Here is a 24878-nt window from a genome sequence, read left to right as displayed (position 1 = left end):
ACCATGAAAGAAAAGTTTCTTAAAACGAAAAGAGAAAAATATTGTTCGTATGCGACGCATAGTTTCTTGTTTCTTTAAATAGCACTACGTTTATATATACTAGATTTAAAAAAAGTCACCGTCGACGCTGAGTCGTAATTATATAAATAATATCAATAACAATATAAACGGAATCGTGTAACATTATTATTATTCTCATTATTATCATTATTCGCAACTAATCGATAACATTTGACAATTAAAAAATTGATCGCGTCTCGATATCAAAGGAAAGGCGGGTTATAACAATAAAAATAGACGAATAGGATTAATATAAAATGTATTATAATAATCGTATATTTTAAGTATATAAGTGGAAACAGATTGGAATCCCTTTTTCCTCGTTCTTAGGAAACAAGAAACAAAAAAAAAAAGAGAACACTCTGTTTCTTTGGAAAAAGAAAACTATTACAACAAGCGTTTCAAACGAAGACGAAATCCGTGATCCATCTTTTTTGTATTACTTCTTTTATCCATTTTTTTCTCGTTTTCCTTTTTTCTTATTTCTTCAACAACAGAGAGAAAGGGAAGAATAAAAAGGGTTTAAATCAAAAATATTGAAAGAGCCTTCTCGTCTTATTTTCTTTTTTTTTCTTTTTCGAGTTCTGAATTTGCGCTAATTATTGAATTAATAAAATGAGGAATTCTTCTTCGATCCGGTGAAAAAGCTAACTTGACGATGTGTATATAGATATATATGCATGTATATATATATCTATATAAATATTTATATTTATATATAAAAAATGACCGCCCATTGTTCACCTATTCGCATCTCCCTTCTTTTTTGTCTTGCTTTTACAATGTCTTATAAAGAAATAGCTTCGAAATGCTTTTCAAAAAAAGAAGAGATTTCTCGTGCATTGGCCGGAGAGAAATTTCTTCCTTTTACTTTATCTTTCTTGTTTACTTCCTTTTCTTTCCCTTTTTCACTCATTTAAATAAAGCGAATGCAAAAAATATGTGTTAAAAAATCGTACCCCTTGATTAATTAAAACGTGGAGGAGAAACTTCGTATGCATAGCATCTGAACATAAAAATATAAAAACATCTTATATTTTTCATGTTTATCTGTATTGATTTAATATAGCCGAATTTTAATACAAGCAAAATTGCTGAATATCGAACGGTCGTTTAAATGAAAATAGAGATTTTCAAAATATACAGCAGCTCATGAAAGTATTCAGATATTTACAAAAACCTTTTATGGGTATATTATGTGTGTTATAGGAAACATCTTGAAATTTTATTAGTACAGTAATGAAACCTAAATAGCATGATTATATTGATAAAGAAATAAATTTGAAAATGTACATAGAAGCTATAAGATAGTAGAAGCATATATTTTACAGAAGTCACAAAAGTATTTAAACAGTCAATTATGCATTATATTAATAATTGTCTATGTTCAGAGAGTTCATCTTTATCACTTACGTTTAAGATGACTATTCATGCTGTGTACTAATTTTTCATTAACTATATATTTGCAATAAATATCTTGAAATTTCTATATACACTTTCGAGTCGATTTCAAATTTTATTATTATAATCACGATAATCGTGTCTCGCTATAGTGGTAACAAAATTCCAAAAAGTTTCGTACATTACACGTGATATATTCACAAAATAGTTCTGCGATAATTATTAGAATACTTTCATGAGCCACTATAAGTTAACACGTTAAAAACAAATCAACGATTTATTATTGTTTCTACGGGTGGCCAACTTCCAGCTTATCGTCGTTATTATCCTCATTTATAGCAAAGCTTACAACGTATATAAATGAATCGCACGATAAACGAAAAGCAGAATTGCACGTTATTTACGACGCGCAATTCTAAAAATTGATTTATTTTCTAGATTGCTCATTGACTGGTCGAGAAGTTAAGATTATCCTTCTTCGACAGTATATCAATTTTACACGGCGTAAGCATTCTAAAGACTGCTCGATCAATTGCACTCCTAATATTTCGTTATGAAACATGACAAGTAGAAACGATGTGACTTACGAGGTGGTATTCGAGCGTCGTTAAAAAATTATCAAAAATTATCACAATTCGCGATTCGTTTCCTTCGGGAAATTCTCTTTTGAACGTGCCTTTTTTTCTTCTTCTCCTTTTTTGTTTCTTTTTTTCCTTTTTTTTTTTACTTTTTTTGTTCTTTTAATTTCTTTTCGGAAAGGATGAGGGGAAAGGCAGTTTCTCCTCCAGGATAAAAAGAGCTCCTATGAATAATCAGTAAAAAAGAGAGACCGGCAGCGACGGAGGGAAACGAAGGTGGCCGTCAAGGAGTAAAATCACAGAAGTACTCGCGACGTACAGCGAGCGAAGGAGACCGAAGGTAAAGAGTAGTTGGTGACGGTCGAGGATATGCCGGCTGATGGGTCAGAGTATAGTGCATCGTGCAAGCCAACTTGGTGGCTTCCTTTGTGGCTCGGATGCTTTCAATTGATGTCCTCCTCCTTTCGGTGGATTTGATGCCTCCTGTGTTCAAAATAATTGTTAGATACTAATTTCATATAATATACCGTTTATTTAAGTAAAAGTAGACTGTGGATGTTTATGTGGATTTTTAATCATTTAAAATTAAGATGAAACTTTATTAGGGAATTGTTTTAGCTGCTAAATATTATAGAATACTATAATTTGGATATTTTATATATTTTTGTATATTATGTGACCTGTGTATTCTTGCATCTTCAAATGCATACAAATCCACAGTCTAAGTATTAATAACAAATAATTTGAAACACCAAAAATAAAATTTGTACTTGTCAATATCGATTATGAAGAATTATGAAGGATATTAAAAGTGTGTCATATGTTACTATAAAATATTCATTCATATATTTCTATATGGCTTTCTATGAGAGTAAAAGAATATAAGTTGGTAAATATAAAAGCAATAATAAGAAATGAAATTTATAAAACAGTTATCATGTTAACATGCCCACATAAGCTCTTAATATGCATGCTATTACATAACAAAAGCGTAGTTTGATAAAAAGAACACACTCCACCATAGACAAAAGTGAAATACGCATACATATATAGTATAATATATTATTAGTGACACTGAATCAGAAGAATCTGAATAAATCTTTTATAATAAATAATATTTTAAAATAACTAAGAAGAAAGCATAATTTATAACGTATTGAGAATAGGCAAAGAATTATTTTTTAACTTTCTGATACAATGTACTAAGTGTTAGTATTAAATGTAGATAAATTACAAATAGTCGTGCAAAATATGTAATGTGTACAGAGAGAAAGAGTTACCTTCTGCCGAGACAGACCCGCACCAAACACAGAGAAACAGACACAGGAAACAAAGAAATGGTGGTTAATCAGTGTATATCTATTTGCTAGAATATAACTGTGAAAGCCACTAAACTATATCTAAACAAGATCAGTTTTAATCTCTGGAAAATGATAAAATTGAGTTCTAGAATTACCACTGAAAGAATTACATATATATATGTATATAATTCATGTTTCAGTATATAATTATGACAATAGAGATTCTTATAATTTCTTTAAACATAGGATTAAAATATACTGATATATTAAACTTTTTATTCGATTCAAATTTAAATGTGACACACTTAAACAGTTTCCTTTGGGAAGTTCAGTCAATTTTTCCAATTTTATATTTTTTACTATTAGCTAATTATACTTATAATAGTAAAGAATTATTAATCAATATCTTTTTTCCTTTCATCGCTCTACAACTACAGAAGAAGACAAAAGAAGAAAGCAGAACCATATCGAAAAAAGATATTTACCAGTTTCTTTTCCATTTTAGCCTTGATATCTCGTGCAAGGGTGTAAAATGCCTCTTCAACATTGATGCTGGACTTAGCAGAGGTTTCCATAAATTTTATTCCATATTCAACAGCAAGTTGTTCCCCTCGTTCCTTTGAAACTTGCCGTTTTTCTGTGAGCTCACACTTATTGCCCAATAACATCTTTTCAACATCCGCAGAGGCATTTTCTTCTATGTTCCTAATCCAGTTCTTTATGTTCTCAAAACTTTTCTCATTGGTTACATCATAAACTAGCATTATACCCATTGCACCACGATAATATGCTGTGGTTATTGTACGAAACCTTTCTTGGCCTGCTGTATCCCTTTAAAGGCATATAAAACAACTTTATTCCAAGAAATATTAGGAAAATTATATAGAGTAAAGCATATTTCCTTTCGAAAGATGTTCTGATGAAATAAAGTCTATTTGACAAAAATATTTGAAATATAACAATTTTGAACAAACTAATTCAATCTTAAATTTGTGACATTCTTATTAAAATTATATCTTAATACTATATTACTACATTTTAATAGTTATATTATGAAATATTTTAGTCTTAAGAATCTGATTTAATTACTTAGTACTTACCATATTTGTAATTTTATTTTCTTGCCATCTAATTCTATGGTTCTTATTTTAAAATCAATTCCTGGAAGCATGAAATAAATAAGTAACATAAATCAATGGCCAAAAGAATTTATTGAATTAATAAACAAATTAGATAATATCATAACTGTTAAAAATACACTTAATATTCTGCACACAATAAATATTAAAAATTTGTGCCTTTAAGAATTAGATTGGATTTCAAATTTATTTCAAGTATATTTTAATAAATATAAAAACTGTAGTTTTTCTGTAGTATAATTCTGAAATATCTATATATATATATTCTCTAAAAACATTCTTTTTTTAATTTAATTATAGATTGATTCAAATCAAAGTTTAAACAATCAAAAAGTATTATGCATTACATTTACAAATAAAGGAATCTATGTTGTGCTATGAATGTTTAAACATGCATGAATATGCATTTAAATCAACATAAATTTATTATTCTGCATGACTATACAAAGCTATTCTATAGGGTGTTTCACACAATTGTATAGAATTATATCTCTAAAATGATTAGGGATAGAAAAAATTCCAAAAGATAAAATTGAATATCTTATATTTTTAAATAAACATTATTTGATATATTAAATAAATATTAATATTACATACTTTGCTTATATGAATTCATTCTATTAATATTAATTTTTTGATGCTAAGAAGAAAATAAGAATTGATATTTACTTTAATCTTTAAATGCTAAATATACTCTGTCCAAATAAACATAGTCAGGTGGCCTTAATAATTGGTTGATCTGACTTTATGCACTTGATATAATTTTACTTACAATTTTATGATTGACAATTATCATTTATAAAAAAAATATATAATCAAATTTTTCTCATTTTTTCAATATTAAATAATACTAAATTATAACTTATTTTTAAAATTTTTACTTTTCTTCAAGCCACGTGTTTGGATAACAAATAATATCTACATAAATGTAAAAAAAAACATAATACAATATAAAATATATACCTATTAAGTAATGTGATATTTCCAATAGATCTTATTTCATGTAACAATATCTGTTTTCATTTACTTGAATATATAATTGGATTAAAAATTTGATTGACATAGAAACATATTAAATTTGCTACACATTTTGTTATTATTGTAACAAAATATATTCCTATTAATTCATTACTTAAATCTTTTCTCCTAAGACATTGGTATGTGGTATAAAGTAAGTAATCACACAAGTGTAAATATACATATTAAAAATATGTATACTTTAAAGAGCATCAATTATAATAAATAATTTAAGGAACAATGAAAGCTGAGGCAATTAATATTCAGATTTTGAATGTTTTGAAAATAAACATTAATAAACAAGAAATAAACACAGCAAAAATATCTTAGATAAATCAGTAACTATTGTGTATGTATATAAATAAACATATAGATAAGAATGTTTATGAAGTTGCACAAATATTTCGTAAAACATATAAATAGCTAAGTAGATATATAGAGAAATATAAATATTACATATACATATATGTATGAAACTTCAAAAGGTAAACAACCAAATAAACAAATAAAAATCCTTCTATAAATAAATCTCAATAAACAAAAGGAAACAATCTCTAAATTAAGAACTCAGGATATAGAGATCACAAAATAAAAATACACGGCTGCATTTAATAAAGAAAATTCTTTCTACAAATGTAATAACTGTATTTAAATAATCATTGCATAAGCAGCGGTCACCTAAATTAGATTTCTAGAAGAATATATCCTTAAAAAGAAACAAATATACAACTAAATTTACACTTGTAATATAGCAGATATTATTAAGAGAAATATACTCTTGATAATTAATCTTTCAATTGTATATGAAGATTTGATGAGTAATTCATTGATATTCATTGAAAAAATATGTACTACTACTTGCAAATCTGTAAACAAAAGTAGATGAATAAAAGTAAGAAAGGAAAATGCTGTTGGGAGAAAGAAAAGAAAAAAGGATATACTTACCAATGGTCGAGATGAAGGTCGTGTTGAAAGCATCCTCGGAGAACCTGAAGAGGACGCACGTCTTGCCGACCCCTGAGTCACCAATCAGCAACAACTTGAACAAATAATCATACGTCTTCGCCATACCCTTTGTTCCTCAGTCACACTCTTTATTTCACGTGATCTCTTCTCGCACTTCTTTAATATTCCCCTGTTTTATTCTTTCAGCCCCCTTTTTAACACGATCTTCTCTCGCGTAATCGTGATCCTTGGAATTCCAATGACGCACCCTTTAAACTTAAAAGCGAGCACACTCGGTTAGAATCTGTCTCCCTACTATCGCGACAATATTGAGTTCAGAAAAGGTCTAAAGGTGAGACTATCGGCAGAATCTGTTCGGAAACGGCGGAGCTCGTGTGATAGATCACGCAAAAACATCTGTCAGAAAAAGCGATGACAGCCATCGGTAAGTACAACTTTTTCTCTGGTGTTGTGGCCAGCCTTCTGACCGCACCACAGGTGATGCGCGCGTGTGTATACGCATACGCAACACGTGTGTCGGGAACAAGCTGGATTTTCATGCGACCAGTTACGTTGTGGCGAGTTTATATGAAGACTACTAGAATAGTGGGCATTCGAACCTCAGTTTCGAAATGATTCGATATTTTTCAAGACTATCAAAATTCGAATCAATTCGAATAACATTCGATATCTTGAAACCTAAAATTCTTGAAAAACTTGGAAATCTTGAAAGTTTTAAAAGCTTATGTAGTGACGTAACACTGTAAAGCAATACAATTGGAAATGTCACTATTAAGAACGAAAAGCTTCTGAAGTTTTGAAGTTAGGATTTGAAAGAATTGAATATTTGTTGCTCTCTATGTTTCGAATTTTCATTACATTGTAATGAATTTGTATTTTTTAAATCAATGAGATTAAGAGATAAGATAAATTATTTTTGACACATATCTGAAGCTACAGTTCTTTTCATAGAAGTTTTTATGTCATGTTATATAGACTATCTTTCTAATGTACCTTTTTCATGGACATAGGAATATCTTTCAAATACAAATTCACTAATTACGAAACATAAATAAAAACCTAACCAACAGATAATAAATTGAAAATCAGATTATCTTTTAGAAACTGAGTGCTACAGTACGTGATATAATTTTATTAATTACGATAAGATGACTGAAGCTAGTACTAAAAAACGTAGAGTTTCCAAAAAGAAAAAAATAGCATGGCGTAAATATATAGACATGAAAGATGTTGATAAGTTTTTGGAGGATTCTCGGTTAGATGAGAGGTTAGGTTCTTTTGCTACTCGTGATAATTCAGAATTATTCGTTGTTTCTACAACAGCTCCAGTATTGTCAAAGAAACAACGTAGAGAATTATTGAAATCGAAGGAGCCAAAGTGCTTTAGTATTTTAAAACCTCATACAGCTGTCCCAGACCCAATATCAAAAAGAAATCGTGTAAGGACAAGGGAAGAAAGAAGAAATTCTCGATTAAGAACTAAAGAAGAAAGAAAAAAAGCACAGATCTTGAAAAGGGAAGTTCTTAAAAGGTCACAAGAACCAGAACAAAACGAAAAGTGCGAAACAAAATGATAATACATTTCTTATAATCTTCCATTCCTGTATTTTAACCGAGGATATAAATGTTTCATAAATGTAAAAAAAGTAACATTTTAGAAACAGTAATAGAAAAGGAAACAACATTTAATTGAAAAAAGATATTTTTATTACACAAAGTATTATTGTTAATGATATTTTGTTTGTTTAACTAAAATTGTATTTTTTTTATAAGTAGTCCAGAAAGTTTGAATACTTGTACATGTGTGTACAAAATTCTTATTGTATTACACATTACAATATTTTTAACAAATATAATATTTTAAACCTGTCATTTAGTATTTGTGTATATTCTGTATTTTACATGTATGTTAACATTTCAGTAAAAACTTTTATTAATTTCCTCGAAGTATAAGAAAATGTGTAAATAAATAAGAGAAATTCCTTATTAAGAATTGTGTAATTCATTCACATATATAAAAATATTGTAAGAACTATATAATGCAAACCTAAATAAATGTCAATAATTTTTCATGCTAAATAAAATTTGTAGAAAACTTAAGATATTTGCTTATTATTAATAGCTACATTATGTGATTTAAGAAACAAAGAAATATTTAAAAGTAAAACTATCTATGTGCTAAGTATTCGTAATTTTGCGAAGTTATATATATATATATATATATATACACATAGATAGATAGATTGAATGTTTTTGTCACGTGGTATCTTGATACTGAGTTATCTGCCAAAACGTCGTATTGAAGTTCGTTGTTGTTTGAAATGTTTACGTGCTTTTCTGCTTTGGTTACAATGTTTTATCATAATTCGAGAAAGAAGAATTTTTAATAAAATAATGGCATTTGTGTCTGTCTGTAAAGTACAAGACTTTTGTAAGACGATAATTAATGTGTGTAATATAATAATTCTTGTGACTGTTTTCATACTAATTGCGTTTATTTTGATCGTATTCGAAAGGTAAGTGATTTAAATACTTATATTTTATTACTAGTAAATTATATGTTTAATTTTAATCACTTATTTTTTACGTCTTTTGATTATTGTTATTTTGGTATCAGGTTATCTTATTATTACAGTATCTCTAGTTTTATGTAATTTTGTGTTAAATTATTGTAAAAATATCATTCTACGATTTTAAAGTAGTAATATTTTATTGTAGAAATGAACATAAAAAATAATATTTGTTTTTATATAAAGATTTTATACAATTATATAAATGATAAATTGTATATTTAACAATTTTTGTTATTTATATTATTACATGTAATTGAACATAATGGACGACAAGTTAGTGTATGGCAACTGGTAATAATATGCATACATTTATGCATTTACAAGTATATACATAATTTTGTATGATGAGCAACCTGTTACGAATTAGATAAAAAATGTAAGATTATACTGGGTAATTATAATAATATCATTAGTTACAAAAATATTGTTAAGCTAAGTTTATGGATTATGTAATGTAATACAGAATTTCAGATTTATTGGCATCATATAATGATCAATGAAATTGTAGGGCTTATTTGGAAGAGGAGCTACATCAATTTCTAATTTTTTGCACTATTAACTAACTTGTACATTCTATTATGTATTCCATTACCTTCTAGATTTTTTCCATTACCTTCTAATTTTTCACAGCTTTTTCAAGAAGAATGTTTTTTATTATTTTTGATTATATTTCTTATATTTCTTTGATTATATCATTTTTTTCAATATACGCATGCTAGTATGAGTTCTACTTTGGATATTTTATGTAGTATATTCTGCAATTTTTTACATCTTTAAATATTTTATAAATGCATAAACATCCACAGTCTAGTTATTAGCTACACTGTACAATTACTCATTTACCTAAATCGTTAACTAAATAATTTATAATCTTTGGTACAGTTTTGACGCAAACAGAAATTGTGTAAGATTTATTAAGTTCTTTCCTGAATCTAATGGACTATACAGATTTAGTGGTAGATTTACTATCATTATCACAGCGTCAAAAGCTGAAATCCTTCCACATTTTATTAATTCTTTTGTTAATAAAAAATAAGGAATATAATAAGCAACAAGTTTACGAGACATTACAAAATTAATTTAAATTATTAAATTGTTCGGTTAAAGAATATAATAATTGCCTGATTTATCTACGAATTTCAGTTTCATATGGATACTTATCGTGTGTTGTCTCTATATAACCAGTGTCTTTTATGGGCTCGTTATATTAGAATATGTCGGAGTGGCACTCGTGAATTTAAATGCAATAAGCGATAGTTTTAATCCAACCTATGAAATCAAGGATCCGTGCAGCGTTTGCAGTAATAATAGCTGCAAGAGACATAAATTGTTACCACATTCGACGAAAGTGAAAATACCGAAGGATCTTGACCATGCATTAGAACAAGTAATTAATCATTGCAATTCAATTGCATGCTTCCTAAAGTTTCTTAGTTTTTAAATTTTCCTTTTATTTCTGCAACAATTTTGCTTGCGTTTCTCTCATCCTTGTAACAATTAAATTTGCGGCAATTTTATTTTCTTATCTTTTGTTGTAATGAAATTTAATTGCGTTTCTGTAATTGCACTTCCATTTTACCTTAAAATTTTCCGGCAAAAATTAACAAATAAAGTTCCTATTTAATTACTGTCACGCTTCATATATATATATATCAAACGAAAAAAAGAATAGATATAAAATTTGTTTCCACAGCTTCTGGAAGATTTATTGCAGAAATATGTTTGTGCATGGTACTCGGATTTTTCGACGAACGAAGCGTTCGTACAACAACTTCGTTTGGCCACAGCTACTGCAACGAAAGATATTGCAGTTCGGTTGCTTCGCACAGACGTGTCCAATGTGGTGTTTTACCATTTAATACCTCTAATATTGCAACATGCTCAAGATTGGAAAACATTACGCACAAAGATGAAGGATTTGTCGGATACATCTTGTTTCGGAAATCAACTGATCGACCATTTTGGTCGTGAGATACATCCAGCGAGTTACTCGCGTAAGGCAGAGCTGAATTATCTGAGAGGAATTGTAACAGCGTTTATACCGTATCTATTGCCTGCCATCCATGTGTCTACTAACAACAAGGTAAGCTTTTGTAGAATTATTTATAAACGTTTATGAAATCGAACTAATAATTATTAAGAGAAGATCATTGTGAATTTCTCTTTCATAAATTGCTTATGATATACCTTAAACGAAATTTCACTTGTGAATTCCTTCAAAGCAAATTTTTATTCTTTCTGTGAAAACTTTTAAATGTTTGACTAAAAACTGATTGTACAATATAGTAGAGATTACAATCAGCATCCCAGAATTTTTTTACGTTTTTTGAAAGTTTGGGACAGTAAAAAAATTAGGCGTGGACATAAACGACTAAGTTTTTCTAGAGTCAGTGTGAAAATATATTTGACCATATTGATGTATATACATATAAATTGTTACTCTACTCACTACTTTATGGACTCTCAGAAACTATGCTGATTAACTTCATAATTTAAAATACATAAACTTTTTATTTTATTTTCCTTGGAATTCAATTATTTATACTACCTACTCATAAATTATAAGATACATTTATAAAAATAGCATTTCTTCTCTGAAAAATCGTATACTAATTCTATACCTTGATAATGTGAAGTTAGTAACTTTATATAAAAATGGAGTTGATCATTTGAGATCAATTACAAATAATGCGTGTGTTTATTACGAACACTGATCCAGTGGCACACATTGTGTACTGTTTGTATCTCTAACAGTGTCCTTTATACACCTGCAACCGCTAGTGGCTCTAGTGCATGCCTGAAAAGAATTTATTATCAGAAAACAAATATTATGATGCAGTGTATTGATATCGTATTAATAATAATTAATAATTGCGAACACTCACGATTCGAGGGCAAAACCTGCGATTCGGTTGTGGATTACTGCAGGTTGGCTCGCATAGTGTTCCACATATATGTTCTTGTTGATTTTCTGGACATTCTGTTCCGGCAGTCGAGTCTTGGATTGAATCTAATTTCAGGTATTTATGAATAACATAGACGAAGATGAAAAAGATATAATTTTGACCTTCCCACAGAATTCGTAAAATTACATTAATAATTAATAGATATTTGAGAATATGAGGGAGTTCCAGTCCGAATGATATACAGAGTGTCTCAAATAAATAAGATCATCTAAATAGCTACCTTATTTGTGTTTATATGCTTATATGGATGATATGAGAACTTCTCAGAACAAAGTTAAACTGTTTTAAGAGGCACATGTAACGATGGAAAGAATTTTTTCTCAAGGTTATTTTTTTAAGAGATTTCAAGACCATCAGTATATTTTTTATTTTCTATCCAAAGGTATTAAGGTATTTATGTGGGTAGAGATGTAGAATTCTATTCAAAAACGTATCGGTGATATTGAAATCTCCTAAAAAAAATGATTTTGAGAAAAGATTCTTCCCACTTTTATCTGTGCCTATACTATACTAAATTTACTCTGTGCCACCAATTACGGATCACCTTGTACAATAAAATCTTCAGTATCTGAATGAATAAGAAAACGTAATTATTCAAATAAAAAAATACTCGTCTCTCTTTAAGAATATGTAAACACTTTATACTACATAAAGGATATTAATTAGTTACAATAGCAAAGAATATACGAAATGTAATAGCTTAGATATAAAGGTAATATGTCAAGTCGTGTCTAACTATATTTGGTATATATGTTCTTAAATTATTTAAATATTTTTTTTTAACACCATAGATATTCCAAGGCGAGAATATATTCAAAATTTGAAATTATTACAACATTAGTTCTTTTGTTTTCTAATATTCCTTTTTTCTGTTCTATTATATATTTTTAGTTGAAAATCATTATGCAAACTACTTATAGTATTCATTTCATGTCAAAATAATGAGAGGAATATATGTTTTGTCTCGAGGAAAAGTAACAAGTAAAAAAAGGAAGGGAAAGTTAAAGACGATCCAATTTCCATGCAAGTATACATCAACATATATCAAATACTTACAAATACCAAAAATCATGACAACAAGCAGAGGAACTACTAAGCATCGAGACATAGTATCTTCCGATAAGAATATCCGTTTACTTTACACCTATTGAGCTCTTCCTCGACTTTGTAAAGCTGACACCGTTATCCTCGATTTTTATACTGCAGTTTCTCTCATAGAATATGTATTTGGTCGTACGTGTCTTTCTCTTGGAGATAATACGCGCGTATAAATAACAAGATTTGATAAACTATTTGACAGTTGGTCGTTGTTTATGTAAGGTTTTATCAAACCACTATTTGCATTTTTATTATAAGATTAGCCTTATCAATGTTATTAATTTTGTCATACAGGTATGTCAATTTCTCTGTTCATTAAACGTGGAGATAACGACTGTTGTTCTTTTACAAGGTGGCAAACGTATCGAGCCGGCTTTTTTATTTTCACGAGTGTGTTTTGGGTGAAGGATATCTTTCAGAACTTGCGGCCTTGAAACTTCTTCAAATACACACAGAGAACACACAGAGAACCTTTTAGTCAAGAATATCCCTTATCTAAAGCGATACAGAAGACATGGCTAGCATTGAGCCGTGAGAACATTCGATGAGCAATGTTTGCCAAACATTTTAAGGAAATTAATTCCTTCCCATGTTAAAATTTTCGGATTTTCACGGTACAGGTATAAGCAACCGAGGAATCATGAGAACATCACAAAGAGTCATCGTGTGACTCCACACCGCGTTTTTTAATTAAGAAGCAATATAGTAAGATGTAGTAAGAAGCGAGCTAAAATTCCCTTTCGACTCAATCATCAATCCTGCGGAATTTGTGAGTTGAATTTCAGTTATGGAAGAACTGGTAAGGTAAACACGTGCAGAACTGGAGATTGCAGAGCAAAGAAATACAGAAGCAAAGAAGTAAAGATGAGCAAAATGAGTGTAGTGAGGAAGGAAAGGGGCGAAAGAAAGAAGAGAACAATAGAGATAGCAGAAAAGCTGAGAGTGAGATCAGAAGAAGAAAGGAGAACAGTATGAGGTGAATAAAATAGTAAGGTTAGAAAGAACAGAAAGCACTGAAGTGGCGCGAAGACAAGCAGACTAGAGAAGGAGGAAAGAGCAGGAGGTAGGTAAACCGTTGAGATTCTTGGACATTGAGGAGGAGAGAAAAAAGGAGAGATCAACAAAAGGGGAAGTGAAAGGAGAGATGAATCGGTGAGAGATAGAAAACTAGACGGAACAGATCAAAGAGCTAGAAGAGGAGACAAGGGAGGAGAGAAGAAGATAGATGGAGGAATGGAGGGAAGAGATGATGGAAGACAGAAGAATATGGAAAGAGGAAACGAATAAATGGGGAGTGGAATAGGAAAAGGAAACGCTAAAGTGAGCCAAAGGGAGAAAGAAGTTGGAGAAGAAAAGAAGGGGGCTGGAATGGAAAAAATAAAAAAGGAAGAGAGAAAAAGACCGTGGTAATAAAAGGAGTAAGACAGATAGAGAGAAAGAATGAAACAAAGGTGAAATAATTTGCGAAGAAAGAAATGGTGGTTATAAGAGCGAGAAAGACAAAACTGAGAGGAGACGATGATATGATGCAGCAGAATTAGGAAGTTGGTAAGACAAAAGAATGCACAAGTCGGCCTAACTTCTGTTCGGTGTTACTTCGACACTGCTTTTGGTTTCGCATTGCCAGTGCGTCAAAACTGAACAATCGAAACCCTAAGATAATATATTACCATGCCCATTTATCCGCGACATATACACTTGTAACTTGTAACTATCTTTTGCTAGAAGCTAGTTGTACAATATAGTAAAGACTTTAATAAGTAACCCAACATTTTTCTACGCGTTTTCAAAGCCTAGAACAGTAAAGAAATTAGATGTGCAGATGAAGACTCAGCTTTTCTAGGATCGGTACGAAAATACACTGATGTGCTTAAAGGAACGGTCGATTTTCGCCGAAGAATTGATGATATTTCAACTGTTCTAACTTCGTAACTAGAAAACATACGACGATCATTTTGGGCTCGGTTTTAATTATCCCACAAAGTTCTTATATCATGTGGCAGAGTGAGATAGCGAAGATGCTTCTTCGTTTCGAAAATGTGTCAAATTCAATCGATTCTACAGGCATTAACAATTTTTTTGGCGACTAGAATCATCACGGACTTGAGGATTGGGGTTTTCCTTTTACAACGACTCGTATAAAGTTGATGTACGATTTTCTTTCGCCGTTTTATTGAATTTTGGATGAAAAGTGTGCGTGCCGCCGGTATTAGAATAATACAACGTACATCTCGTGGAGGTTGTATAGTCGAACTTGTATGATTCAGACGTATGTGTGTAGTGTGTAGGTATAGTGTGTGTGATTTATGCATACATTTAGCCAGCGTTTTTAGCGTGTGAGTAGGTAAACGTTCAAAGACCAGTTTCCCCATTTTTGCCTTGCCACTTCCTGACATTTTTCTTCTTCCTCACATATCGGTGTACTAACGTATCAACGTTTTTGAACATTCGGATTTTTCGGTGATAATTGAGTACACCTGTGTAAGTTTGTCTATATGTGGATTAAGAAAATATTTCTTATTAAATCACTCATCTTTATTTAATAAACATTAAATATGTTTTAAGAACATTCTTTATTGATACATATACAGATATAATACAAACAGTTACTTCACTCTATAAATACTCAGAAATGTTATGCTGATCATTCCATTAATTCAGTTACATAACATTTTTTTGGAATTCAGTTATTTATGAATTATATGAATTATAAAATTATAAATTTATATATATATCGTGTACCTGGATAATACGAGGTTGATAACTTCATATAAAAATGAAGTTGATCAATTCGGATGAATTATAAGTAATGCGCGTGTTTATTACAGACAATCGTCCAGAGGTATACATGTTTTGTTCCTTTTGTTTCGAACAGTGCCATCTATACACCTACAAACTTTAGTGAGTTTACTGCATACCTGAAAAGAATTTATCAGAATATAATTTGTCATTGTCAGAATATAGATACTATGACGTGAATGTATCGATATTGTAATAATAATAATTACGAAAATTTACGATTTTAGGGCACAATAAAGGATTCGGGTCCTAACCATTACTATCGCAAGTTGACTCACAAAGTGATCCACATATGTGTTCATGTTCATTTTTCCTACAATCTTTTTTTTTGGAATTTTTACGAAAAAGGATATTTAGTTAAATATTTGAGGATATAAAGGAATTTCAGTCCAAATAATATACAAAATGGTCCGTAGCTAATGGCACAATTGGGTGATTCTTGTTTGAAATTACTATAACGTTAGTTCTTTTTTCTATCCTATTATATATTTCTTCGTTGAAAATCATTATACACACTACTTATAATATTCATTTCATGTGAAAATAACGAGAGGAATATGTGTTTTGGATTGTCTCGAGGAAAATAAAGATAAAAAGCAAAGGGAACAGTTGCAGATGATCCAATTTCCATGCAAGGATATATGAACGTATATCAAATATTTACAAATGCCAAGAACCGTGACAACCGGCAGAGAAAGTACAAGCCATCGAAGCATGGTGACTCTATCGAGTATATTCGTTTACTTTACGCCTCTTTCGATTTTGATTCCCATGTTCTCAATTTTTATATCGCAGTTTCTATCATAGAACACGTATTTAGTCGCATGGGTATGTTCCTTAAAGATAACACGTGCACATAAATAACCAGATGTGATAAACTATTCGATAGTTGGTCGTTATTTATGCGAGGCTTTATCGAATAGCTAATTGTATCTTTATTATAGGGTTTACCTGTGCGAATGTTTTTAGCCTTGTTGCCACTCAGGTATATCAATTTTTCTGTTCATTAAACGCGAAGATAACTATTGTTGTTGTTTTACAAGGTGACAGACGTATCGAGCCGGCTTTTTCACTTTTACGATGAATGTCATACATTCACACCCTCTTGCATTTCTTAATTGTTTCAAATCGATCAATTTTTTGACCAATCAAGGATTTAGTATAATAATTTATCATATTGTTACTATAAATATTTTAATTCCTTTCGATTTTATAAAATTACAGGATCTTGGTGAAAGGAATAATGAGGGAAGAAATATTAAGCGAATCCTTGGAGTCCCGTTTCATAGCTATCAGAATGTTTAAAAGGATTGAATTTAATAATGTAAATTGATTGAAAAAAGATTGCGAATCAAATTAACACATTTTTCTATTCTTTTCATTTCTGTCATTGTATCCTTCTAATCTGTGGCTTCTTAATAGAATTTTGGTTTTATTTTCTTCTGTTTCCTCGGCGAATTAAAGATATATCTTGTCCGACGGGGTTTCTGGTTTTTTTGTGTTCTCAATATTTTCCTCTTGCTCACTTTAGTATCAATTAATAAGTATATGCTTAGTTAAAAGGTTATTTATCGTACTCTTTTTCCTGATATTGCATAAATATATGTAGAGTGAATCACCTAAAAGTGAAAGCTGAAATGTTTTCTATAATATTATTAATTATATTGAAAAATGTTTGGTAATTATGCAGAAAAGTGGCCACCTCATCGATTTCGATCAGCTTGAAATATGTTATCATGGACACTAACCTAAGTAACTTTTTTACGTCCTCCTTTGTCTTTCATACGAAAAGTTTTACAAAATAAAAGCTAGAATATCTACTAAACTAATAGTTTTTCGACACAAGTAGATTAATAGTTTTTTTTTCATAAAGAATTTCGATTTGTATTGTTTAGTATATTAAAAAATGTATGATTTCATTTAAAAAAGCGAAGTTGACCTTCACATGACCTTTACACGCCCACCTACAGAAAAACTAACACCAGAATGTATCCTCTTTGCAGGCATTCAACTTTCATCTGAAACATTTTTCAATATAATTGATGATATCGAACAAATTTTAGCTTCAACTTTTAACTGACTCACCCTGTATACTCATGTAGCTCTTTTGTAAAGAGCGGAAGAAGCTAGAATAACGATATTTTTTTTCAGCACAAAATTTGTTGTTGAAATTAGCGTAATCAGCTATAAAAAATTTCAACACGAGCGTGATATTCCTTTTTATTGATGATGATAATGATTAAAGTGGAAAGGGGAGTGTAAATCTGTATTTTACTTTCAGGTCATACTTCGAGAAATTTTGGCCAATTGGATTTTGCTACCAGCAATAGATGCGATTGCTGATCCAGACAATATAAATGCGTTAGTCGCGTTATCAACTCATCGCGATGTTCCAATTTCTAATCAAGTGGACGCAGTTAATGTACCAATGTTGCAATGCTGGATGACCATTCCAATGATGCCAAAAAACACGCAGAATCACCTGAAACCCTCTTTGGATGAAGTTTTAAATGATCCTCGTTTATTGTACATGTTTATGCAACACATCAAAGAGAATGGCCCTATGAATCTCTTTCAGTTCTGTTTAGACATTGGTAAATACATATTTATACATGGTGATAAATAAAAATAGTAGCACAGATTAAATTTTCCTTTTAAAAATAACACTTTTTTGTAGTAAAAGTATTTGATAAATTCTAATACATATATCTATTTCCAGATGATCTAAGCAAGCGTATGTTAAATCCAGAAATGAGTTCGAACGCAGAAAGTAGTTTGTACACAGATATTCAAAGTATGTATGCAACATATCTAGATCCTGAAGGTCCAGAATATTTACATTTACCAGGAGATATATCTATGGGCATATGCCAAAGTAAGAATACTTTGTTTTGAGAATTCACCTGCAATATACATGCAATTTATATTTATATATTATCAACATAACATGCTACAAAATATTCAGCTCTTACATTGTATGTCAACAACACTTCTAGTTTTAGAAAGAGGTCCAAAGAAGATTCAGGAAATGAGGACTTCACGACCATTTTATCAAGCACATCAAGAAGCGCATGCTTTATTAGAATCTACTTGCCTACCATCTTTCCATCATAGCTATCAGGTAAGAAAATTGAAGAGCAATTGTTCTTTATTTCCTATATAATCGTTCTCATAATAATTCCATCTTTATTTTACGTTGCAGTTGTATGATTTGTTATGTGGACAACCAGTTCCAAGTCGAGTTAAGCAATCACCACGATTGAGGTAATCTTTTTGCATTTATAGACATAATAACATGTACAGTTGTCAACATTATACACTGCTCAAAATAATTAGGCAAGTTCTTCAACTTTCTATATTTTAAAATGTGTCTAATTTTTATTTAAAGTGTTACTAGTGGATCCGCAAATGCATCTTCAAAGACTGGAAACCATTTTCCGAAGATTGACGTTTTGAGATTATCGACGATAGACGGAATGTCATATCAAGATATATATCAAGGCGAAGAAATAGATTACCCTTCCCGTTCTTATAGCGAGATTAAATATTCCGATGACAGTTCCCACAGGAATTTAACAACATGGCGAGTCAATATTCCGCACATTGAAACTGGAGATAATCAAACATTATATTATTATGTCATCGCTGTCAATAATATTTCCGAAGGAAAATCCTGGACTGTGTTACGTCGTGATCAAGATTTCTACATTTTACGAACACGATTGGCAGAGTTTCATGGTGACAAAGAATTGAGCGACTCGCCATTACCATCAAGAAAGAATCCTCATTCATCCTGTGCTATTAATAGGCAACGATATGAAGATTTTCTGGAAAAATTACTATCAAAACCAGTGCTCAGGAGTAGCGAGTTGTTGTATAATTTCTTGACTGTGCCAAATTTGAAGCCTTACTTCACAAATTATAGCACACCAGATATTGGTATATTGTATCAAAGTATGGCATACAAATTAAGAAAAGAGAAAGGTCAAAATTTGGACAAGTTCCTGGCAGTGTTTCTGGCCTCGACTAATATTAAAAATGAATATACTGATATTGGAGTTGAACCAGCGAACGAATCAACTGTACAGGAAACGGAGGAAAAAGGACGTCGTGATCTTCAGTTTGGAGTATTTGGAAACAATCTTGATTTGGATCTTTATTTTAGAACTTTACCTTCTCCTTCGTTAAAACGTTCTCACGTTAAGGGTGCTTCTTTCTGTATTGTAGATGCTGGTAAATGTTTTATATTATAAGTCTTTATAATGTGTGCCTCATTCTTGTATAAATAGAGTTTAGTGGGTATTACTGTTTCAGTGGTGAGGTTACTGGAAGTTCCATCGATGATTTCTCGAGTTCTATGGATGATTGCTTCATCATCACGTGCGAAAGTAGATCCATATGTCAACGTTCTACTCTACAACGCTTTGGCAAAACTTCTAAGCGGTGGTCGTGCAGCGACTGTGGTAAAACTTCTGCACACAAAGGTATTGTGTGAGAAGAAGGATTCATCTCAAGTGAATCGCCGGCATTACTATGAAATAGCAAAAACAGGATTGTATGGTTTGTTGCCTTATTGGTTAATGGTATTTTATAAGCCATGGATTGAAATAATGGATTCTATTTTGGATTCGTTACAAAATGCACCGCTTAATAAGCATCTGGCATATGTTCTTCTGGACCAGATTTTGATAAATATATTTCCAGAACTTACAGTTTAACTTGTATATGCATATGATATATACATACACTCCTCGTCAAAGAGATAGCCCAGGTGTGTTATCTTTAATTTCTCAATGACGCGTGTAAAGTTTCTCGTCTGTAACGTATAATATCAAAACACTATGAGCTCAGAATATGCGGTTCGTTGAAAATAATTAAAAATATTATGAGGTTTAGGGTGTAACAAAAAAAAAAAAAAAATTGTTTTATTTTAAGAACGAAATGATAGCACATGTACAATAAGAAAATAATAATCAACTTAAATTGTAACTAACAATAATTAGTTATCAAACATATATACTTATTTAATAATGGGTACATCCCCCTTTATTTTCTATTACTTCTATTGTACGATTTGGTATCGATTTATATAGTTTCTGGATGTAATTTTGACTTAACGTATCCCATTCGCTTACAATTGCATTTTTTAATTCTTGTACGTACTGATATTGCTTTCCATTCGCGTATACGCCGTGAACAAGTTCTGCCCTGCAATTTTCAATAATATTAAGGTCCGAAGAGAGTGCAGGCCATGGCAAAATAGATATATTATTTTCATTAAAATATGATTGGACCAATCTTGATGTTTGTACAGATGCATTATCTTGTTGAAATATTTAATCAGGTTCAGAAATGCGTTCTGCATGATTATTTATTTGTTCTTTGATTAAATTTATATATCAGACACTATTCATTCTCTCAACGATGAACTTGATACTTGTCTTGTCGAAATAACCAAACCATCACGCTACCCCCTCCCATTTCATCTTTTTCATCTGAAAATAGTACCCTTCTCCATTTCTTTTTTCAATGCATTCTTTCTTTTGCAAAGCGTAAACGTTCTACTTTGTGTTTCGTTGTTAACGAAGGTTTCTTTTTCAATTTTAGCCTCTTAATATCTTTGCAGGATAGTAGAACTCGACGAACACTCGAAACACTGGCACTAACACTAGATTTTTCCATTATTTGCTTCGTTGTTAACTGCGAGTTGGAAGCTACACCCAAAATTGCTCGATTATCACGATCGGATAACGATGACGGCTGACCAGTATTTTCCTTTTTGCCATAATCTTCAACAATTTTTAAGAAATTGTGTATTACTCTACGACTTCATCTTATTACTTTCGATATTTTTGCTACTAATAACTGATGTTGTTTTAGTTCAAGAATTTGCTTTTTTTCAGACTCGTTTAATTTTTTTCCGCGTCCCACATACAAATTTATATAATATTGTACTGTAATCTTTACTCGTTGATAGATCATGAACTACTGAATAATTTCTATTAACAGAGTGTGTTATCATTTCGACCTTAGTATGGAATAGTTTTTCTTTGTTACATACTAAACCTCATAATATTTTTAATTATTTTCAACGAGCCGCATATTTTGAGCTCATAATGTTTTGATATTATACGTTACAGATGAAGAACTTTACATGCGTCATCGAGAAATTGAAGATAACACACCTGAGTTATCTTTTTGACAAAGTGTGTATATAACTAAATTAATATGGAGCTTTTGAAGATTATAATGTTACATAACTAGTCATGAAAAACTAATCCAAAAAGATGTGTAAAATATATAAGATAGTTTATAAAATAGCAGTAATAATTTTTTATGAAATTATTGCACTGTAAATATATGTAATGTTCCTAGGCTATATCAAATTTTGTGTAACAGTCTGTTACTTTTTTAGTCCTACTGTGCACTTCTGTAAAAAGACACAAATAAAAACATAAATATTAGTCTAAGTTAGAATACCCCCTTAACTAAACAAATTATACATACATAATATAAATATACATTTAAAAATTCAAATAAAAACTGAATTAAACATATTTTCTTCTTCATTTCCTGATGCCTTTTATGAATAGTGCCATCACACATCATTGATGAAAGTACTGTCAATATATTGTTAATAAACCCTGCATTCTATATTCCTAATCTAAAAGCTTTTTTAAAACCTGTAATTATGTAAAAACAAAAAAAAAAAACAAAGATTAAATATTGAATCATTTGTAGAAATAAAACGCTCGTTTCTTATAGATAGTATGGTATATTTTATCCAGATTCTACTGGTATCATTACATACAATTTTCTCTATACGTCTTTTTTTCAGTTACGTAACGTTTTCTTGTTTGTCGCCTTATGTATTCTTTGTTAATATAAAACACGTATATAAACATAGATCGAGTATATTGGTGTTTACAGGTAATGTATGGTTAAAAAAGGTCGTACACCATTTTTCGTTATTTCGATATACGGTTATGCAAAGACATCATCATCTTAACGATTTGACACAATTCTTTTTTTCTTTTTTTTTCATTTTACTCTGTGCTCAACTACATACAAGTTTTTTTTCTTTGCAGTGTTTTACATGCTTCTCTGTGTCTAGACGTGTGGGCAAAATTATAGCTCGTAACAATGATACGACAATTTGAAAGAATCGACGATCATCATTCGCGTATCCTTGAGCGATAGTAAAAACGATTCAAATTCGTTACGAAACCTATATATATCGAAGAAATAGAAAAATCCCGAATTGTGTCCAGTGGAAGTGTATGAAAATATTTTCCGGAATTTTATCGCCGATCTGTATATGGAATACGATTAATTACCCATGAATGAAAATGAAAATTTTCTATCACTCTACGTAATACATATGGCTACAGAAAAGGTGCTTGGTAGGTTATGCATTATATTCAATAAAATGTAACAGTAAAACGATTAGCCTGAATTAAAGAGGTACTTTGCGAGTCGTTCGTAACTGTGAAAAATTGAACACGTCCGCAGTTTAATGCAATACTTATTTTTATTGATTATTATTATTACGATTCGTATTCACGATAACTGAATGAATTCTCAGGTGAAGTTTGATTTTTTTCAAAGATCTCGATTTCTTCGATATCGCGTAATCGATTTTGATTGAGAACTTATATATGAGATCGATGTAAAAAATCCGTTACGTTCAAATCCGAAGTCGATGTGCAATAGACAATGCGTAAAACAATGTGGAGTTTGGACACTGCTCCGCTCACCTCTCTAGAGAAGATGTACAAATATACATTTTCGTTTGATACTCGAACTGATGTAAAATTAAAAAATTGGCACACCGTACGGTACATCTCTTCCGTCGTATATTATATATATGTATATTATGTATACGTATATGTATATATGAATGTAAATTAATAACCATGTTTTATGTGCGTAAGTTTTCTTACTTGGCAAAGTCATTTTCTTTTTCTTTCTTTTTTTTTTAGTTTCACAAGGAGACTAAGTATTTGCACGAGGCTACTACGCAAAATTATAGTGCGTGTTTGTAACCTTATTGCTTTTTCCTCGTTCACGAATTTTTTCATTCCTGCCTTCTATCATTCTACGAAACCTTCCGACTTGGAATGATTTTATGTTAAAGAAAAAATTGAGCATAGGAAAATAATAATAATAGAAAGGTAATTAATTCAAATTAAAATAAATACAAAATAAAAAAGCGAACAAATTAAATATTAAAAAAGTAAACAAATTTAAATAGTAGTATGACTTTGGATTAATACAATTTTGGATGTTTATGAATCAATAGATGTAATATTTTTCTTATCGTTATCATCTATTCAGGGCCAATTGTAATTTGTTGAAATTACAAATTCTCAATTTTTCTCAAAAATCCTTGAGCTGTCAGTACATCATTTTATACATAGCATATGTATGTACAAAAAATGATTCTAAATGACGTTTTGTCAATATAAGGCGATATTTCTAGATAATTAATTTTCGATATAAATAGCACCATTTTGCGCAGTAATCCTCTCTGCACGAATTCTGTTTTTGAACCGACGTCGTTTCGTCCATTTAAATAAATTAGGTAAACTGCACAACAGTCGCGTCACAGAACGTATCTTATTGGAAAACGTTCTGTACACGTAACATATATTTTATCCCTCCTTAATTGTCTGGTAATTATTTACAAAGCGAAGGACCTTACCGATTTTAATGAGCTTGAAATATGTTGTCAAGGTCAAAATTCTGAACAGCTTTTCCTTATACAGGTTACCGTCGTTCGACTTTGATTTCCGAGATATTCGCAAATTTCCGCTTTGACCACGGTATGATTTTGATAATCGAATAGTCAATATCATGGCCCAAGTGTTTACAATTTCGAATAACAACAATATAATATAAAGCTTAATATATAAATTGTGTGTGCCCTATTATTTAATATGTTAACTTATTTAATGATAACATTACGGTATATTATCTA

At 30.4% G+C, this 24878-nt stretch overlaps 3 protein-coding genes and 2 long non-coding RNA genes across 6 annotated transcripts; 2 read left to right on the top strand and 3 right to left on the bottom strand.

Moving 5' to 3' along the window:
- Window positions 1-302: 302 nt before the first annotated feature.
- Rab8 (RAS oncogene family member Rab8) lies at window positions 303-6950 on the bottom strand. Its single transcript, XM_072018257.1, has 4 exons — window positions 6442-6950; window positions 4441-4501; window positions 3826-4171; window positions 303-2522 (listed from the first exon to the last, which is right to left on the bottom strand). Exons 1-4 carry the CDS (start codon window positions 6563-6565, stop codon window positions 2424-2426), a joined length of 630 nt encoding a protein of 209 aa, XP_071874358.1. The 5' UTR covers window positions 6566-6950; the 3' UTR covers window positions 303-2423.
- A 1770-nt stretch (window positions 6951-8720) lies between these two features.
- On the top strand, window positions 8721-22455 carry LOC139995086 (sorting nexin-14). 2 transcript variants are annotated; one of them, XM_072018241.1, is made up of 9 exons: window positions 8721-8978; window positions 10179-10422; window positions 10729-11118; window positions 18180-18492; window positions 18618-18773; window positions 18895-19019; window positions 19101-19162; window positions 19287-20131; window positions 20188-20535. In XM_072018241.1, exons 1-9 carry the CDS (start codon window positions 8857-8859, stop codon window positions 20391-20393), a joined length of 2463 nt encoding a protein of 820 aa, XP_071874342.1. In that variant the 5' UTR covers window positions 8721-8856; the 3' UTR covers window positions 20394-20535. The 2 variants fall into 2 exon arrangements, with proteins under 2 accessions (XP_071874342.1, XP_071874341.1); XM_072018240.1 differs by having other exon boundaries at window positions 8722-8978; window positions 20213-22455.
- Window positions 11447-13161, bottom strand: LOC141445891 (mucin-6-like). Its single transcript, XM_074112083.1, has 3 exons — window positions 13058-13161; window positions 11921-12045; window positions 11447-11832 (listed from the first exon to the last, which is right to left on the bottom strand). Exons 1-3 carry the CDS (start codon window positions 13107-13109, stop codon window positions 11737-11739), a joined length of 273 nt encoding a protein of 90 aa, XP_073968184.1. The 5' UTR covers window positions 13110-13161; the 3' UTR covers window positions 11447-11736.
- LOC139995094 (uncharacterized) lies at window positions 13225-14440 on the top strand. The gene is made up of 2 exons (XR_011801861.2): window positions 13225-13316; window positions 13394-14440. It is a non-coding gene; the product is annotated as an uncharacterized lncRNA (long non-coding RNA).
- LOC139995093 (uncharacterized) lies at window positions 16241-17555 on the bottom strand. The gene is made up of 2 exons (XR_011801860.1): window positions 16850-17555; window positions 16241-16734 (listed from the first exon to the last, which is right to left on the bottom strand). It is a non-coding gene; the product is annotated as an uncharacterized lncRNA (long non-coding RNA).
- Window positions 22456-24878: the final 2423 nt, after the last annotated feature.

The sequence above is a fragment of the Bombus fervidus genome, chromosome 15, assembly GCF_041682495.2.
Source record: "Bombus fervidus isolate BK054 chromosome 15, iyBomFerv1, whole genome shotgun sequence".
Lineage (NCBI taxonomy): Eukaryota > Metazoa > Arthropoda > Insecta > Hymenoptera > Apidae > Bombus > Bombus fervidus.
Note: the sequence above shows the minus strand (reverse complement) of the source record. Positions and strands in the feature narration are given on the sequence as shown.

What these genes read in the sequence shown, in the direction of transcription:
- Rab8 (XM_072018257.1), bottom strand. Translation starts at nt 6,565, where the DNA reads ATGGCGAAGACGTATGATTATTTGTTCAAGTTGTTGCTGATTGGTGAC. An exon ending in AAAATAAAATTACAAATATG is followed by an intron (nt 4,172 to 4,440) that starts GTAAGTACTAAG and finishes ATGCCTTTAAAG; the next exon opens with GGATACAGCAGGCCAAGAAA. An exon ending in CTAAAATGGAAAAGAAACTG is followed by an intron (nt 2,523 to 3,825) that starts GTAAATATCTTT and finishes TTTTGAACACAG; the next exon opens with GAGGCATCAAATCCACCGAA.
- LOC141445891 (XM_074112083.1), bottom strand. Translation starts at nt 13,109, where the DNA reads ATGTCTCGATGCTTAGTAGTTCCTCTGCTTGTTGTCATGATTTTTGGT. An exon ending in TGTCATGATTTTTGGTATTT is followed by an intron (nt 12,046 to 13,057) that starts GTAAGTATTTGA and finishes ACCTGAAATTAG; the next exon opens with ATTCAATCCAAGACTCGACT. An exon ending in GCAGGTTTTGCCCTCGAATC is followed by an intron (nt 11,833 to 11,920) that starts GTGAGTGTTCGC and finishes AATTCTTTTCAG; the next exon opens with GCATGCACTAGAGCCACTAG.
- LOC139995086 (XM_072018240.1), top strand. Translation starts at nt 8,857, where the DNA reads ATGGCATTTGTGTCTGTCTGTAAAGTACAAGACTTTTGTAAGACGATA. An exon ending in ATGTGTCTACTAACAACAAG is followed by an intron (nt 11,119 to 18,179) that starts GTAAGCTTTTGT and finishes TTTTACTTTCAG; the next exon opens with GTCATACTTCGAGAAATTTT. An exon ending in TTTCTGTATTGTAGATGCTG is followed by an intron (nt 20,132 to 20,212) that starts GTAAATGTTTTA and finishes TTACTGTTTCAG; the next exon opens with TGGTGAGGTTACTGGAAGTT.